Genomic DNA, 19347 nt, shown 5'->3' with positions numbered 1-19347 from the left:
TGAACTGTGACCTGTGGACACAACCTGATTAGAATTCTCTGTTTTGTCCCTTTAGACTCTGTTTTCTGAGATGATTTGGTTGGACTGACTTTTCACACAGCACCACTCTTATCAAATCTGTTTAACTGAGAAGTTTCTGGCTGTGATACTCAGGTGATAGAGGTGTGGCTCACCTTGCATTGGGTTCACTTTTCCTTCTCCCATTGAAGCTCTTCTGGCTGCAAGTCTTTGAAAAATGGGCCATTAGAGAGATGCAAGGTGGTTTGGAAAATGATATATAATTGGGTGTTTGTTGTGGGTTTGCATTATTTTGCAATATTTTAAATGCCCTGTTAGGTAAGCCTACAACTTCAACAGGGATTCAAGTGTAGAGGTGGTAACTGCTAACTTTTGGGTTTCCTTCATGACCAGCAGTAGAAAAGCAGTCTCTCTAATATTACCAATTCCTGAAGCCCCAGGGAAGATGCTTTTCCTCTCCAGCCTTTGGCCCAGAACTCACAGAACCATGGGCAATAAACAGCCAACACCCCTCTGTATTTGCTCAGAAAGGCAGACCGTAGAGGGCACTAGCTCCCACTGCCATGGCATGCGCCCCACTTGAGCAGGCGGCCTTTGTTTTCCTTTCCTGTTTACTACTCTAATGACCCTTGAAATTGATTGACTAAATTTAACACTTTCTGGTTTTTATGATCTTCTAGATCTTTAGCTTTTATATTTTCCCATCATGCATGTGTTCCCACTTGTCTTTCTCAATGGTGAGGCCATCCTCTGAGAGGCCATCCTCAGAGTTAAGATTATAAAACAGTAATATTCATTCTGGTAGGGTCAAATGTAGAATTCTGTTGGAGGGAGAGTTTTTTTCTTTCTGCCTCTCTCTGTTAGTACATAGGGACCTAAACACATGAACCCAGCTAGCTTTCAGGAGAATCTCAGAATCTGCTCCTGACTAGAGTGAGTGTGGCATCCATGATTTATCAACAGCCATCTTTATTTGCCTGCTTTTGGCAGTTCAGCTAGGTGGTTTGTTTTGTGTTGTGTGTGGTTTTATTTTCTTTCCCCTTCACATTTGAATTTAAGCTCCTTTTATCTCACTTAGAGGTTTCTTGCCAAATATTTGCCTGTAGTACATTTTGAGGCAGAAACCCATCCTTTGTATAAAGTCGGCACCTAGTGAATTGTTAGTTTCTCATCATTTTCTTTCCTTAAGAACAGCATCATTAAAGTAGCACAGTATCTCTAATAGCATGAGTCCCATCAGATCTCCTTGCTCTGAGGAAAAATACCCAAAATACATAAAAGATCTCCCTCTTCTTCGTGGGACTTCCCTGCAAACTGGCCACTGTCTTCTGGGCGTTTTCTTGAGCAGTTAGCAATCTTGGGGCAGAATGACCAGTCAAGGCCATTGGGTGGGTATTGGGAGCTCTGTGCCCCTGCAGTGTGAACGCAGCCCACTCGTTTCTGAACAGGAAGGGAGCTCTGCCAGCTGCCTGCATCCTCTCCGTCCCCATCCACTGACTCCAGTGGAGCGAAGGGAGAGAAGACATCTGTCACTCTAAGCTCTGACTTCTCTTTTTTGTTCAGCCCCATAATTACACTTTAGAATCGCAGATTTTCTGCTAAAGCTCATGAATTCCAGTATTTACACCTGCACTTAAGAGGAGGGAAAGGTAACAAATGAATATCTGCCAAAATGAGTTCAAGGTAAATCCTTTTCTCAAAAAGATGGCTGTGATTACCAAATAGCACCAGCTGTAATTTTGCCTTTTTAGAAATAGTGAGTGCATACTGTGTAAAAGGGGGAAGTAGAAGGTTTTTCTTTTATTTTCTAAAACCAATGTGGCCAGGCAGCAGCCTCTGGAGGCCGCCAGGTCCTGGAAGAACGTTCCTATTTGCCTTTGAAGCCGCGACACGGCAGCTTCCAGCAATGATCATGTGCTCGCCATCGTTCTGACTTCGCTGGGCCTATTGAATCAGTGAGGACTCCGAGTACGTTCCATGTGGTTTTAGGAGACGGGAAAATAACAGCATGTACTGAGCTCGTGTTCATGTGCTAAGAATTCTGCCAAGGGTTTTCTGAGATATTTTCCTTCCTGCTGCTATGATTATTTCAGCTGGAGATGGCAGGCTGAGTCTTGGGCAGGAAGGATGGGGGGGGTGTTTTGCATGAGGAGATGTAACCTCTGTGAGTGAGCTCTAATTTCCAGACTAGGAATCACAGCAATAATACCTACTTCATCCGGTTGCTGGGAGGATTGTAAGAGTTCATTCAAGTAAAGCTATAGCCCATGTGTAGCTCAACAATGAAAAACTATCTGTCAAGTTAAGAAATCAAGAAAGCATTATCGCCCTGTCTGGTTTGGCTCAGTGGATAGAGTGTCAGCCTGCGGACTGAAGGGTCCCAGGTTCGATTCCGATCAAGGGCATGTACCTTGGTTGTGGGCACATCCTCAGTAGTGGGCCTGCAGGAGACAGCTGATCGATGTTTCTAACTCTCTATCCAGCTCCCTTATTCTGTGTAAAAAAAAAAAAAGCAATAAAATATATTGAAAGAAAGAAAGAGTAGTTTCTACCACATACCTGTCACCAAGTAGGCACTGAGAGTACAAAACAAAGTCATTGGTGATACTGGGACAGTCTCAGGGAGCAATGAGTGGAACCTCTATGGCAACTGGCTGTGGAGTGAGTGGAAATGGAAGAGTAGATAACTCCAATGTTTGAGCTCAAAGTGGGGAAGAGAAATGGCTGAAAGGGGCTCGGAGTGAGGCAGGGCATGGATGAGTTCAAGATGGCAGAGCCTTGGACAATTCTGAGTGTTCACAGAAATAAAGAGATGGGAAGAAACAGGAGAGAATTGATGATGAAACTGTGAGAGGTTGGGGTCATCAGGTCCGGAGTATCCAGACAGAGATGCTTACTTTGTATGGTGACCAGAGGAAGGGCGGTGGGTGGATGGAATTATAGACATTCGGGTGAATGTTGACAAGATGCTGAGGCGATATTACTAAGTTAAAAGAATATAGAACCTGAGAGAGGAGAGACCCAGCAAATACAGTGATGGAATAGAGGTAAAGAAAGTTGTATGAATGTATTTCAGAAATTAAATTTGAAGTTTAAGCTGTACTATAGGGACAATGTTTTTGGTAAACCCAAGCTATGAAATGGAATGTCAGGTCAGATCTCTGAGACCAGTGGCCTAAAGGACAGACTTAACAAGTCACTGAGCATAAACTTACATCTTTCATGCTGAGGGCCCAAATGAATATGGGACTTGTCTTAGGCTCTCACAACCAGAGATTGGATTTCTACCCCACTGTTCTTACTGGCCAGAAATCACGCATGTTGCAAATTTCCTTTTCAAATCTGGAGTCAAATAAAGCAGAGCATTGACCCAAACTTTACACTAATTACTGCACAAAGCTCTTATGACTATATATTATTTATACTGGCTGTTTAGGCTTAAAAGAGTTTAAGGAGAATTTAAACATACAAGTGTATCCATAAGGCATGGTAAATATATGATTAATGGTCTATTGTAGTAACAAACTTTAAGAATTATTTTTACTATTCCAGAAATTCCCTGGTTCCTGTAAGATATTTGAGAGACATTTTCCCTGATAAAAGAAACAAGGGTTGATTGATTACATAGTAAACCTTGCCTTCCTTCACATAATCGATGTCTCTTCTCCTAATTGCTGATGAGAAACTTTAATGGGATATTTCCTCCAATTGTAAAACCACTGAGCCACAGAGAAAGTACTGTTTACATCCAGGGAGAGAAACACCTTGAAACCAGCTGGGAAGAGGCATGAAGTCTCCCCTAATGCTATGCTAACATGAAATCTTAACAAAACACTTAGTTTGTCAAAAACAGAAGAATGTTTCTTAAAATTCCATCCTGGATGAGTACTTTACAGATCAAAGGAAGGTAATCAAAGTTGTTAATGATCTCAGTGGTAAGGAAACAGACTAGAGGGACCAAACAGGAAGCTTCCACTTGGTGCTCGTGGACACACCTGTGTCAGGTGGCCTAGAAGCAGTAGGTTGTGGAGAAGGGGTTGGCGTGGTTCAATCGGGAACAACTAGTTAAGGAAATGCTGAGTTCTGTGAAATGGTTCTCTCTTTAAATCAGTGAAAGACCCTTGGTTTGAGAGCTCAGGGAGAATCAACACATATGGAGGAGCGGGTTTGGTTGTATCTGGCTTTCTGGGTGGTTATCCGTCACCTAGACACAGCCTGGGTGGGTATTTGTACAGAAGACACCATTTCCAGGTCTGTATTTTTTTCATGAACACCAAAATCATTCTCAGTTTGTATGTTGGTAGCTTCACTCAATAAATATTTATAGTGAGTCCACTGTGTACTTGGCACTATGCTAAGTATACTGATATAACGGAAAGCAAAACAAACATGGTCTCTCGTGGGCTTATGTGATCCAGAGTAGGAAGCAAACTGTAGAGAAATAATACTTTTAATATTCTTATTTTTGTATAATGTAAACAATTAGGGAGGCACTTTTTTTCATTGGAGTTTCTTGGATTGGCAGACTATATTCTACTAATTGAGACAAGCCCTAAGCATAATCATAAAATAGCCTTCCTCCATTTTCATAAAGTTCTTTGTCCATACACCAAGGCCCTAACTGTGCACACACCCTGAGCCCTGAACTCCAGCTGTGAGCCCTGCCAATCTATGCTATAATGTCAAGCTAGAGAGCACAGTAAGTCTATGAAAAACAAATTGGGGTTGCACCTTCCAACATTCTTGCCTGCTTATTCCAGGGATTCCTACCTTTTTTCACTCATAACTAACTCTTTTTAATAAACATAAAAAGAATATCCTGAATGTCTAATTCTCACAGTAAATTTTTCACAGAAAAAGAGATTAACGTAATTGAAACTTTTTCAAACTACACATTTCCCACTCTACTCCTAAGAATTAGTTTTGTACAAAATGAAGCATATGAATATCTTTGTAGATTGCAGTAATTTGGCATTTTTTCATAATTTTTACAGAATGTATATATTTGAATGTTTAAAAACAAAGGGACAGATTTCTGAAATCCTAACATGACAATTAAATGGACCTAGAAGAAATTTTTAAAAGAGGTCTTTTCAGGCTTATTTTTTTCCTTTCCTGTTGTGATTACATTGTCTCTTAAATTCTAAATGGCATATGGGAAGAATTTAGCCTACCTGCTACCTTTGTATTTCCTACAATGGCCTTGCAACTGTTTCCAGATGCCCTGTAAGTCAAGTTTGGGCTTAATCAAAACACAAAGTTGATCCTTTTATCTTGCATTTTAGAAACCAGTAATATATATTACATACCAGAGTGTATCTTTTGCAATTTTTCATAAGTATTGTGTCTGAAGGTTGAATTCCATGCAGTCAGAGGCTCTGTTAAAAACATAATGTTTGCCTGCAGAGTGTACGGTACATTAATTTTGTGTACCGGTCCCCTATGATCTGACTTTGATGTCTGATGAGAGGTTCACGAGCTTATATCTCTGAGCCTGTTAGGTATCAAATAAGGTTCAATATGATTAATATATTATCCATTTTTTCCAAGAAAAGTAAAGATAGTATCTCACTTTGATTTTATAGGTTTTTTTCCATGACATAAAATTATATCCACAAACTACACTAATCCTTAAACACACCACCATTCTTCATTGCACATTCTGAGAGCCATGTAGTTAACTCACCGGATGTCTCATTCTGTTCACTGCTCATTCTGGCCTATGCCCTGATCATTTCTTACCGAGTCATCTTCCTGCTTCTGCCATACCTCCCCACCACTCTAGTCTCCTCACTGAGCTTGAGTGAATCTCCTAAATGTAAGTCATATAAGTCACTCTTTTCCTTCTTAAGTAAACACCTAAGTCCTTAATCTTGGCCATAAGGTCCCCTATGATCTTACTTTGATGTCATCTCCTATAATTGTTTCCCTTACCCAGTCCACTTCATTTGGTTGCTTTTCTGTCCCTGTTATATTCTAACCCTGGTTGCTTACATGTATGCCTTCCTAGATATCCGCATGCTTGCTCCACAACTTCTGCAGAACCCTACGCTAAGGCAGTTTTACTGCTGAGTCCTCTGGCATTCCCTAGTCCCCTGACCTTGCTTTATTTTTCTTAGGAACATTTACTGAATGAAATGCATCTATTACAAAAAAGAAAGAAAGAAGAAAGAAACGAGCGAAGAGAGAGTGGAGAGAGAAGAGAGGGAGAGAGAGGCAGAGGAGGAGAGGAGAGAGAGAGAGAGAGATGAGAGAGAGAGAGACGGAGATGGGGAAAAATGAAGGAAGGAAGGAAAGAGAAAGGAAGAAAGATGAGAGAGAGAGAGAGGCGAGAGGGGAGAGGTGGGTGGGAGGGCGGAGGGGAGAGAGAGGGAGGGAGGGAGGAGAGGGGGGGGAGGGGGGGGGGGGGGGTGAGGGAGGAGGGGAGGGAGGGAGGAGGGAGGGGGGGGGGGGGGGGGGGGGGGGGGGTGGGGTGGGGGGGGGGAGGGGGGGGGGGGAGGGAGGGGAGGCGGATGGGAGAGCTGGGACAGAGGAGTGGCGGGGGGATGGAAGGGAGGGAAGGTAGAGGGAGGGAGGGGAAGGGGAAGGAGGGCGTGGGAGGGGGGGGCGAGGAAGGGAGGGGGGTGAGGAGGGGAGGGTTGGGGGGTGGGGCGTTGGAGGGAGTGGGGTAAGAGGAGGAAGGAGAAGGAAGGAAGGAAGGAAGGAAGAAGAAGGAAATGAAGGAAAGAAAGGAAGGAAGGAAAGAAGGAAAGAAGGAAAAGAAGGAAGGAAAGGAAGGAAGGAAGGAAGGAAGGAAGGAAGGAAGGAAGGAAGGAAGGAAGGAAGGAAGGAAGGAAGCCATATAGGACTAACTACTGTTTTAGAAACTACTTTAGATTTTAAAAATTTGCCACAAATGTATTTTTTAATTTAAAAAATTTTTATTAGAGTATAGCTGGCATACTATACTATGTTAGTTTCAGGTATACAATGTTCCAGTATTTATATACCTTATTAGATGCCTAGGGCATAAAATTCCTGAGGGGGGGGGGGGAAGAAGGGCAGGAGGGCTCCAGGGCCTGTCCAGCATGTCTTGCTCAGTCCCGATTGGCCAGACCCCAGCAGCAAGGTAACTACCAGTTGGAGCATCTGCCCCTTGATGGTCAGTGTACGTCATAGCAAGTGGTTGAGCAGCTTTAACATATCATTAGCATATTATGCCCTGATTAGACTGTACACTTAGCATATTAGACTTTTATTATATAGGATGATACGAGGTTGAGTTTCAACTCACACTACTCAATAACAAAAAAAAGTCCGATCAAAAAAATGGGCTGAAGACAAGATAGGAAGATGACATATTCCTTTTTTATTTAAAATTTTAGAATATTAAGGAAGGCTACATAGGGAGAAATAGACCTATTGAAATGACAGATTTAGTAATCAGAATGACATTTAGAATGTGACCCACATTTAAATCCTGAGTAAGAGGGGGTCACTCACTCTTTCAGACAAAATGCCCAGAAGGTGCCAGGAAAAAAAGGTACTCCAGGGCACAAGTCACAGGGCAGTGCCTAGATCTGTGGGAAGTGCCCGCCTGTCCCCAGGCAGAACTCTACATGTCTCTGTGAATCAAGAAGGAAAGGAAGTCGCCAAGATGGTTTCTGTCCCCTCTCCCCTTATACCTCCCCCACCACCACCACACCCCTCCCGACAGGACACAGAGCCTGGAACAGGTTGTCTGCATCTCTGGATTCCACTGAAAAGTTAAGACTTCTGTGGAATGAGGACCAGGACAGAGAGATGCTAGCAGTCAGATGAATGCCCACGACAGCCTGGCGCCAGGCCCCAGCCCTGCGGCGAATACTGTGGGACTGCCCCTTTGATTCTGACGAGAGGTCAGCAAGAGCAGAACAGGATGCTCTAGCACTGACAGAATGAGACACAGGCTTCCTGGCCGCTGCCCCAAGGCCAAGATCAGAGACAGCTATTACTCCAGATCCATCAGATGGTCTAGGTGCCCAAGTAAAGGCCAGTCTGTAGTCAGCTCTTGGAAAGCCCTACTCTTGAGTATAGGAGAGACCACACAACTGTGTCGGCCATCTCTGCAGCTGAGGATCTGCCAACACTCTGAAGACAGCAGCAGTGAGTGTTCAATGAGACCCAAAGGAGCCCAGAGCCAACGTTCACCTTTCCCCAGGTGATAGAGATGTTCTAGAAAGAATAGGGGAGAGGGATTTGCTGCTCCCAGCTCACTTCTTGAAAAAATGCCTTAGAGTAGAAAAGTGAGAAGTGGCCGTTGTAACCCTCAGGAGGGAGTGTTAGGGCGCTCCATCCACTACTGACTGGATCAAAACAAGTAGCTTAGACCCTGCTTGTCAACAAGGCACCATGAGGGCCCAATCAGAGCTGCCTTTCCCTCAGCCCACCACCAGCCAGCTGCCACGTGACATCAGAGGAACCAGAGGCCACGTTCTTTCACTCTGACAGCCTGGATACTTGCAGGAAATATATGGGGTTGTTTCTTAATTACTATTATGGAAAGCATACAGGCTATTTCTACATGTACATATTCGTTGTGATTTAGATTTTTAAAAACTAGTTTTAAGGATTGTTTTTTTACCAAACAGATTATAATTGTAAATCTGTATTATGCCAGGTAAATATGACTTATTAACCTGCAGCTTTGATATAACTCCCACTTGTACAATATGAATGAATTACATTTTTCAGTATAACAAAATTGCCATTCTCCATCCCTCCAAATACTTCAAAGTAAGTTATTTTTCTACATAAAAATTTTGTAATCACCTAATCCATGTGTAATTGATGTAGATATTTTTAAAAGATTAATTTTCATTCGGATAATTGCAAATGCAGCCATTCAATTTATGTTTTCATCTTCTGTAACAATATAGATCAGTTTCCCTAGAATTACAAATAAAAGCCCTGTAACTTAAATCTATTCCATGAAATAATCTTCCCATAGTAAAAGTGAACACAAAGTAGCTGGATTTCACCGTTTTCTATTTTGTACAGATATAGCAAACCGTTTTTACTAAAAGCTAAGCATTGAACCGTGCCGAGCAGCTAATCCTGCTGAATCATTTTCCCTTGCCCCTGTCTAGACTGTTAATAACCATAATTAAATAGTAGCCAGCAGTGACAGCAAATCTCCTACAGATAGTGTACGGTTAATGGAATTATGTCATGCATTTTCTCAGTGGAATGTAGTACAGAGGGCTTCAGATAGTGCTTCGTGTCTGTGTCCACGCTCTGTCGCTTACAAACTTGAGGACCAGGGTCCCAATCCTCTATATCAGCTTTTGGACAAATGCTTTCTTCTGTTACGTGACTAAGCTTTAGAAAAACCTGGGTAATATAGCCCCATTTGAACCAGCTCAAATAGTATGTAGCTCAAGTCATTTAACTTTATTCCAATCTGTATGTGATTCTGGAGAGCCCACCAGAAGGTGAGGTGGCAGTTTAATTCCTTTCGAAGACTCAGCCCTGGTGCTGTGCATCCTTAGCTCAATGATATATTGAAATTTTCTCCCAGCCTTGAAGTAAAGGTGTTGGGTGTTAGACCAGTGAGTCTTGGACTACATTTTCTGAAGCCCCAAAGGTCTACTGAGTCCCTAAGTTCACCTTAGTTTGGGGGTGGACAGAACCCTGAGCCTGGTACCCTAGATGCTTCAAATAGGCACACTTCACTTTTATCTGACCACTCAACTAGATAATAAAGCTCCTTTCAGATTAGCAATTGTATGCAAAAAATGAGTCAGACCAAGTCACATACCTGATTGGGAGGAAAAGACATTTGAACAGTGAACATACAGGATAGGACATGTGTGCCACCACTCCACAGTAATAGAGTAAATGCTAAGTAGAAAGTTATAAATGTAAGGCCGGGATAGTATAATATTTGTTTGCAAGCAAATAGTTACTACAAAGAAAGTTCATCAAGAAAAGAGAGGTTCAAGCTATTAACAAGAAACTATGGTATAACTATTGAAAAGGGATTATTATAACTATAGTATGAGAAATATGACAATTGTGAATTAAACTAGCTTGCTTTTAAGAAAGGCAAATATTTTCAGACTCATTAGACTATTAATATAAGATGCCAGCTATTTCTAATATGAAATATTATCACTGTATATCAGTAAGGAGAACTAAAAAATGAAAGTAAGTCATAATGAAATACATTTTAAACAAACATAAAAATTTATACATTTATGGACAAAGCCTAAAGTACAGTTTTATTATCTTCAATAAAACAAATCATATCTGTTAAAACATCTGACTTAAATGCTGTTTTTCCTAATGAAATTCTGTCTAATGGTGAAGGTCATCTCTCTTTTCTGTTCTGTAAATACTTTCAACCGGACAGTGAGAAGCCACTGTAACCTGGGATTTCACTGTCTGTGTCTCAAGATGTTCCAGGCTGAGGTGTCAGAAAGATCACCTACTGTAAAGGCTGAATTTAAGTCCCTCCGTGTCCCTGGGAGGGTGCCTCATGGAGAAGAGGGCATCGGTCAGGAAGGGATCCCCTCTGAGGAGCAGGGCTCTGGCTGAGTTTATCTAGATTGAGCCAGAATCGGAGGGACTTACAGGGTGAATATTTCCGAACTTCCTGAGCTTTTAAACGCAAAAGATCAAGACCCTCTGAGTGATCGGACATGATCTTCCCAGCCCTGACTTGGACATTCAACTTCTCATGGTACCTACACTCACTCCTGAGGTTTGTCAGTCTAGGCAGCGGTCCTTCTCATTCTTTCTGGGTGGCAGAAATAGGAAGACTTTGTGGGGTACGCGTCACTGTATATGATAATATATGTTTGAAAGCCTCCTTGTTGTAACCATATGACACCTTGTGCTCAGAACTTGGAATATTACTCCAAAGCGGCCGAACTCTTCCATCCTTCTTCACGTGAGTTCAGTGAAGATCCATGGCCTTCTACTTTTGTGTATAATTTATTGCTTAAATAGGCTGTAAGGAAGTTTCATTATCTGTGCATAAGCATGTTTTCCCAGTTGTGGTCCATGCATACAGACCAAACAGTGGGTTTTCTCCTCATGTCTGGATTAGGCAGTTTGTCTCCAGGCTGTGGTCATCTTTGTTGTCTTCAAACTTGCGTAGCATATGTTACATAGTACCAGCTCTGGACTGAAAACTGCAAAAAACTTGTCTGTGGCTGGTGAAGGGGACTCCCCAGGCCTTCATTCCCTTGTATGGTGACATGGCTTCGTTTGCATTGCTCCCCCTGGCCTTGTCCTCTCTGATGTCACAATGGTCTCTACTCCAGGTGACAGCTGTAATGCTGCAGCCAGTTAACTCTACCTGTACTGTACCATAAAGCGGAGGTTGACATGCATAAGTATTTCTTGTTTTACGACACGTCAACTTAAGCATGAGGCCTAAATATGCTGGTTCGGTCAAATCTTACCCAAATTAGTAATGTCCTTCAAAGCAGTTTTTGGGGGGCTGTCACCAACTTTTCCCAACCCCACACGTTTGACTCTTCTAACCTCTCCCTCCGTCTCAGGCATGCCATGTACAGCCTTCCAGAACAGCCTCTGCCACATGTTGATGCCTTTTCTCCCACAGAAAAGTGTGTTTATTTGTCTGGGTTATCAGATTTGACTGGTAAAGTTTAAAAGATGTCACCCACAGGTTTGAGTTTGATGTTAAATAATCATACTGTGCTACCTCACGTATTATTTTCTTCCTTCACTTTTCTATCCCATTTTCATTTGTTGATGTGCTTAGAAGAATCTTGACACTTGAAGTATACAAGCAAATGCCACTTTAAAGCATTTGATAATAATAAATTTTCAGTACTTTCATGGGGAAGTCAAAGCCCTTCATAGACATTAACAGACTCCTATCCACAACAATGTATTGGAGATAACAGGACAGGTATTATTGGTATTTTTCAAATGGCTGCTGAGGTCACCTGAGAAACTTTTGGCCAAGTGCTGAGGATATTACAGTGGAGAGGTGACAGAAACCAGCAGCACACAGTGACTTGCCCAGCCAGCCACAGAGTGGGATGAGAACCCGGGTCTGGGAGCCAGTCCTCTCGGCATGTGCAGTTCTGATTCTCACCCTCTTGTGAAGAGCTGGGGGCAGGGCAGCAAGAGGTGAAGGAACTAACTAGACCGAAGTGAAGCAGCCTTTAGACAAACTAGCATTCTGCTCTGTACACGTTTAAATCTAACCTTTTACACTGAAAATTTTTGTCCAGTTCTACACAGATCATTCCTCTTACCACTAGTAATTATGTAAGTAACCTTACGGATTTGAACTGACCTTTCTATTTCATAAACCCAGTAAGCTTTTTCATTTTCCCTAAAGCAGCTCTGATTGGCTCTTTAACTGTATGTAACCTAGGGCCTTGGTGTAGAACATGCTTATGGCATAACACATTAGGGAATTCTTTACAGCCAAGAAAACAGTGCCACTGTTTTTGGTTTATTTTTAAATATCCACACACTTGAAAGTGTTCATATTAGTAGACATTTTCTAACTGGCATACGTAGCATTGATGCCTTCAAGCAGCAGCATGTTCTCGGTCTAATTGTTTTTGTCAGAGGATGAGCCATAATATGGGAAACAGAGAAGGAAGAATTGAGCATCCGAGGCCTTCTAATGCCTGCCAGCCTTGATCCAAGGGCACAGGACATGTGACTTCTGAGAGAGGCGCAGATAAATGCAGCCACTTTCACTAGAATTATAATAGCCCTTAGCCAATTGGATTATGGAAAGATTGGCTGTCAGGATAAAGAGGTAGCCCGCGCTTACCTTGGAGGAGTCTTCAGCAAGTCAGGGTTTTGAGAGATAATGTCCAAGAGCAAGCACAGCTGAGGACGTGTTATCAGAGGCAAGCATAGCAGTGAATAGGCCTGCTCTTATCATGAGCCAACACTAAGTTCTATACATAATTCCAGTTAATTTCAGGCCCTCCTGCATCAGTAAGTGTGGCAAAGGTTGTCCTTGGCGAGCATCAGTCCCCCTCAGGTTCTTCCCAGAAGCTCAGCACAGACATCACAGCCTAGACCAGCGGTCGCCAACCTTTAAAACCTCACGGACCACCTGTGGCCCTAGACAACTGCTTTCTAACTTTGGCTCACATTCTCTTTAATTTAGATTTATTTCAATGCACTTTACATCAATGGGCATTTCTTGATTTGATTCTTGTAATGGCATTATTTCAGCTCTTAGGGAGATAAAGATGAACAAGAGTAAAGTACTTCCCTTCATAAGTTCTTAGCCTTTCCTCCCACATTTCCCCCCTAAATTTTAATGTTGAAAGGGTTCAGACCAACAGCAAAATCTATTTGCCCAAATTTATCAATTGTTGACATTTTTTCTACTTATGCAATTCTTCAAGTGTGTTTTTTGCTTTCAAAACCATTTCAGTCCTGATAAACCCATCCTAAGTTGAAAATATCAAATACCATAAGTAGACATGCATTTGATACACCTAACCTACTCAGAATCACAGCCTCACCCACCTTACAAGTGCTCAGAACAAACGCTAGCCCAGTGGTCGACAAACTCACTAGTCAACAGAGCCAAATATCAACAGTACAACAATTGAGATTTCTTTTGAGAGCCGAAAACCTACTTCTGCGCATGGGCCACGAAGTTTCAATCGCACTGTATATGCGTGCCCACCTGTGGTATTTTGTGGCTCATGAGCTACAGTTTGCCGACCACTGCCCTACCCTACAATTGGGCAGCATCATTTCACTGCTGCTGCAGTATCACAGTGCATATTGCTGGCCCAGGAAAAGATTAGAATTCAAAGTAGAGTTTCCACCGAATTCATATTGCTCTTTCACTATTTTAAAATCAAAGAACTGAAAGTCAAATCATCATAAGCTGAGGACTCTATGTTGAAGGCATGATGATATTTAACCCCTGAAATGCTTCAGGTTCTCTTTCTCAAGAACAAGTATGTTCTCCCATATAACTACAATGTAATTATCTATTCCAAAAACTATAACACTGTCATTATCTACTCCCAAAACTGTAACACTGATAGATTAGTATTATACAGCCTATTTTCATAGGCTGTATAATACTAATTACCGTATTTTTCGGACCATAAGACGCACCAGTTTTTAGAGAAGGGAAATGAAGAAAAAAAGATTCTGAAACAAATAGTGTCCTAAAATATTTTATGTGCATTGAAACCCAACATCACAGTCATAAACACATGTAATCAACCCTGTAAAGTAAACAGCAGCATTTAGAACCATTTGAGAGCCGGGCAAGCACACAGAGACCACACAGAGATGGGCAAGTAAAAAAACTTTTTTTTTAAAGTATATGTGTAGGCTATATTTGGACCATAAGACGCAGGGACTTTTTCCCCCCACTTCTGGGGGGGAAAAAGTGTGTCTTATGGTCCGAAAAATACGGTGTATATTGGTTCTTCCAGTGATGCTGTTTATAACATTTTTAAATCCACTACAATATCTTTAAAAGCCAACCATTATATTTAACCCTTTGCACTTCGCTGTCCCCTCTCAGGGGACATCGGAATTCTAGCATATCACTCGGATGTCCCCTCTCAGGGGAGATTGCAGTTTATTAGTGATTACGGGGAATTGAGTTAATTCAACGCACGTGTCCGCCTCAAAGTAGCGTCGAGTAGCTGGTAGCCAATGTCCAGAATGGTTCGGAGTGCAAAGGGTTAATTGTATTATCTGTTTAGTATCTTTTAACCCAGAAAAGCCCACACACACCCCTTAACGTTGACAGCTTTGAACACCCCAAGCCAGCTAGCCTTCCAGGTGTCCCCCTTCGGCCCTGGTCTGCTGCCTCCCCCAATTACATTTGGAGTGAGCGATGTTGACAAAAATTATTATACAAGTGATGTTACATTTGTGTTCATGTCGCAACACATTAGGAGGAACACAATGTCAGTTTGTTCTTTACTGGTGATATGAGCTCTGTCTGGTACATTTTTTAAAAAATTGGAAGTAATACATGGAATGGTACTTTGAGACTGAAAATATCTTGCGCATCACTCTTAGTATTCTTCTCTATTTCTATCTTCTCAGTTTCTGATTTTTTTTTTTTTTTTTAGCGCTCTCTTGCTTTTCTGGGAACAGATGTTTCAGACTCACCTTATACTTTGCTGGTCCTAGACTTAGAATTGAAATACTCAAAGTCTCTTCTAGAGAAGCGGTCAAGTAATTTATAAATAGAAAGGGAATTATTATCCACCTGTGGTAGGTAGAGAACCAAAGAGAACTCTACAGGCTAGAAGGTGACACTTGACCTTAACCTTGAGGGATACAGCAAGCATTGGGGAAAAAAACAAAAAAAAACAGGTATGTGCCAGGAGAGAAAGAACATCAAAACTTTTCATGGGAGTGGGACATTCCTGTTCTATTGAAGAAAGGGTGAGTAGGAGGAAGCAGCCAGGTGACGAAGGGCCTCAAATGCCAGGATGTTTGGGATGGGGGACAGGCAGGTTATAGGCAATTGGGTTGATCAGATAAGGAATCTAGAGCAGTGAGAAGGAAAAGGGATGGTTTAGAATGAGTATAATTATAGGAGTATCTGCTCTCTGTCCAGGTAGGAGTCTACTCATTATATTCCTTAAAGAATGTAGGAATATTAGTTATACATTTCTGAATTTTAAAATTGTCTTTCCAAATATTTCCTCAGAAAGATAACAGGCTCCCTCTAGTGGGAAGTGAGCATTACAATTGAATTAGTACAGTGTAACTTTCTGGTTTCCTGATTCTATAAATAACAGTATTGGTCCATAGCACTTGTTTCTTTTTCTCTGAATTTTAGCCAAAAATAATATTTATAAGACAGTCAAGTTGGTGAAGCGAACTGCTCTTATATAAGCAAAGGCACAAAGAACTGCTCTGTGCCTAGCATTTACTCCAAGCATGGTGTTAGAAAGTGTAAATATAGATTTATGTAATTTATGAATACATAAGTTCTTATTATCACTCGCAAGCCTTTAGCTGGATGACTCAGTGGTGAAAAGGACAGCTCATCTCCTGTCCTCGCTTTGCAGCTGCTCGGCAGTGGCTCACTCAAGGCTGCACTTTGGAAGTTGGCTCTAATCTTTGTTCCTATTACTTTCACACAAAAAAGAAAAAGAAAAAAGAAAAAAGGCCTTTTCTTAATTTATGAGGGAAAAAAAGATCAAAATCCTATGCTTACTTGAAGCTAAAACAGGGTCTCTCTAGAGTTTAATAACTAGTGTAAATGTTCTGAAACATCAAGGAAAATTCAAATTGCATCATGAAAGGCGAGAAATGAAGTAGCATGTTACAGAAATGGGTTCTGGTAAGGAACACAAAAGAAAAGTCAATGGACTTTGCTATGAGAATGGCATGTGTCCAAAAGGTCAACAACCAGCCACCAGCCCCAGCAAGTTAGAAAAACTTGCAGTTTTACAATCCCATGTCCTGTATTTCACCCACCCGCATTTCACATGTCTTCTATCCACGCACGAGCTCACTTGTGTTTGTAACTGCTGACAGATTCATTCCAAACATTTTCTTATCGTTTTCTTACAGCAAATCACACACTCAGCTTTGGAACCCTGGTCAGCACCTCCAACACCTACGATGGGTCTGGTGTCGTGACCGTGGAAACGGACCACCCCCTCCTCTGGACCATGGCCATCAAAAACTGACCACGGACTGGCCTTCTAGCTCCACCTCCAACTTACCTCATCTGCCAGCACCTCATTGCACAACAAGCACAGGGCCCCTTGGTCTGCAGGAGTCTAAGCCCACTCCTCTTAACGATGTCATGTTTAGGTGATTCAGGTAACATGACAGATCTCAGTTTCACAGTGAGGGGAGATACCATTATGTTAAGAAAATAAACAATCTCTATTATTACATTTGGTTAAAAAACTAATGTGGATCATTCCACCATACAGTTCAGTACTGATTGTCCTTATGTTATTAATCATTCCATTTATCCTAGAAAATGACTTTAATTCGAAGCTGAGAAGGCTCAGTGGGGCTCCTTGGTGTCAGCACGCAGGCCTCCAGCTGCACACCCTCCAGGGCTGCTTCTGAGCCTGTTAGCGTTACCGTGTGCCCCTGAAAATAAGACCTAGTGCATGGAAAAATAAGCATCCCCTGAAAATAAGATCTAGCGCATCTTGGGGGGAAAAAAAATAATATAAGACACTGTCTTATTTTCGGGGAAACAGGGTAGATTGCTGTGTAGCAGATTGAGGTGTTAGGACTGCACCTTTTACTTCAGCCTTATTACTGTCTCTTAAAATGAGAACCATTGACCTAATGATTAAATTTGAAAGCAGGCGGTTAAAGAAGCTCTAGGTGAAGAGAGAAATGGCATGAATTCATACAGTCCTGGGACACTCCCCAAAGCTGCCTCATTGCTTTGCAGCCTGGACTGAGACTGCACAGCAAGCCCAGAAGTGGAATCACCCCAACATCCCTCAGACTGAGAAACACTGGCTCGCAGACAACACCGACCAGAAAGAGAGCCTGGCAGCCTGTGGGACAAGTGAGCCATGCACTGAGGAGCCCAGCTCTGAAAGCCTGCGTTCCTGTGCCCTTCACCCGACTCCCGGAGCCCCCTCCTCACCTGGAAACGGAGGGACTGGATGGAGGGTCCTGAGCCCCTTCCCACACTCAGGGCCAAAAACTGACTGGCATTTCCTGGGCAGATCCTGCACAGGGTGAGAGCGTTAGCCCCAGCACTGAAACGTATTCACGTTGCTTTTAGGATTAGACCCTGTTCTAGCCTCTTACCCTCTTCTGCCCCATTTCCCAAACGGTGTGTGGCCATAAAAACCAGGAAGTAGAACCTGCCAACAGGCCGCCACTGCGGGAAAGGGACCAGCAGCTCTTTCCTCCTGGTGCTAGAGAGGGCCTCTGCTGAACCAGCCCGCGGTGCCAGAGGTCCTCTGAACCGTCTGTGCCGATGTGTGTGAGACTGAAATCCAGATGTCCAATAAAAGTGTTTAGTTAATGTGCACGTGTGTGGTCAGCATTAAAGCAATCTTTCTCAACTACTTCATTATCACCAGTCACCTCAGTGTTAGTGTTTCTACATTTTAAAAAAGATTTGCTCAAAGGATGATTACTAAGGACAATACTTCACTCATAGGATTTCGGCGAAAGACCAGAATTATCATCAATACACTAGAGGTCTGATGCGTGAATTTGTGCATGGGTGAGGTCCCTCAGCCTCACTGGTGATCAGGACATTTAGCTAAAGGATTACAGTTTGCTGTATTAGCACGAATGGGGCAGCACTGAGACTTCCCCACACCAGCACCCCCTCCCCCCATGGAAGGCAGAGGGCGCCCTCCCCCTTCCTGCCGGGTTCCTGAAGAATGAGGTATTTGACCCCTCCATTCCTAAAACTACTTAAGTGCCATTTTCTGCTACCTGACCACATCATTTCAAGAAGTATGTTGTGGATTTTCAACCCTCACCTGAGAATGTTTTTATTGAGTTTTGGAGAGGAAGGGAAAGAGAGAAAAAGAAACTTTAGTGTGAGAAACATTAATAGTTGCCTCCCATATGCACCCCAACCAGGGATCGAACTTGCAACCTAGGAATGTGCCCTGACCAGGAATCAAACCCACCACCTCTTGGTATATGGATGACATGCCAACCAACCGAGGCACACCGGCCAGGGCTCCACTGCTTGCTTTTCTACTAACACTGAGTCTGCAGATGAGATCTCAGGTCACTGGGGAACCTGCCAGGCTGCCCCTCTGCCCGCAGGCCTGTTTAGTTCGGATCCTGACCTCCCAATTACAGCCATAAGGGAAACTGGAAGCTGGGCCCTGCTGGCAATACCCTTTGGCTTCAGTCTTCTTCACACAGATCAGACTTACAGCTTTTATAAACCTAGCAATGGTCCCCCCAGAATGGCACTGAGTTACCCAAATCTCTGATTAGTGAGAGTCTTCTCTTCCAGCAGCTGGGAATCCACAGATGGAATAAGGGATCTAAGTGGTTGGGAACTGTACCAGTTGTAGGTCATACAGAGTAATACAGGGGTGGGCAAACATAGGTTTGCAGATGTGAGTTCACGAAACAGTTTATTCTCCTATTGTTAGTTATTATTAATTATTATAATAGTTTCCATACAAACAATCATAACCCTACTTTTGCCCACCACCCCTGTATATCTGCATTCCTTAACTTTTGCTGAGCAGACAGCAGTTTTCTCTTGGATGGAGGAGGGCCATGTCAGGTGATACAGAGGATCACTCAGCAAGGAGGTGGCAGCTGAGACAGCCTGGGCCGTCACAAGCTAGGTCTTGAGTGTCGGAGCCACGCTTCTAACACGTGCGGTGCCTCTGG

At 42.7% G+C, this 19347-nt stretch overlaps 1 protein-coding gene across 4 annotated transcripts in view; it reads left to right on the top strand.

The window, feature by feature from the left end:
* TPK1 (thiamin pyrophosphokinase 1) overlaps positions 1-18002 on the top strand; it is a 188466-nt gene extending 170464 nt beyond the window's left edge. For all 4 annotated transcript variants that reach the window (XM_036429143.2, XM_036429147.2, XM_036429145.2 and 1 more), the window contains 2 exons: positions 16561-17083; positions 17211-18002. In XM_036429143.2, the coding sequence (XP_036285036.1) occupies positions 16561-16679 (119 nt within the window). In that variant the 3' untranslated portion in view covers positions 16680-17083; positions 17211-18002. The remainder of the gene's footprint in view (positions 1-16560; positions 17084-17210) is intronic.
* Positions 18003-19347: the final 1345 nt, after the last annotated feature.

The sequence above is a fragment of the Pipistrellus kuhlii genome, unplaced genomic scaffold, assembly GCF_014108245.1.
Source record: "Pipistrellus kuhlii isolate mPipKuh1 unplaced genomic scaffold, mPipKuh1.p scaffold_m20_p_10, whole genome shotgun sequence".
Classification (NCBI taxonomy): domain Eukaryota; kingdom Metazoa; phylum Chordata; class Mammalia; order Chiroptera; family Vespertilionidae; genus Pipistrellus; species Pipistrellus kuhlii.
This window is presented reverse-complemented; position numbering and strand designations above follow the sequence as displayed.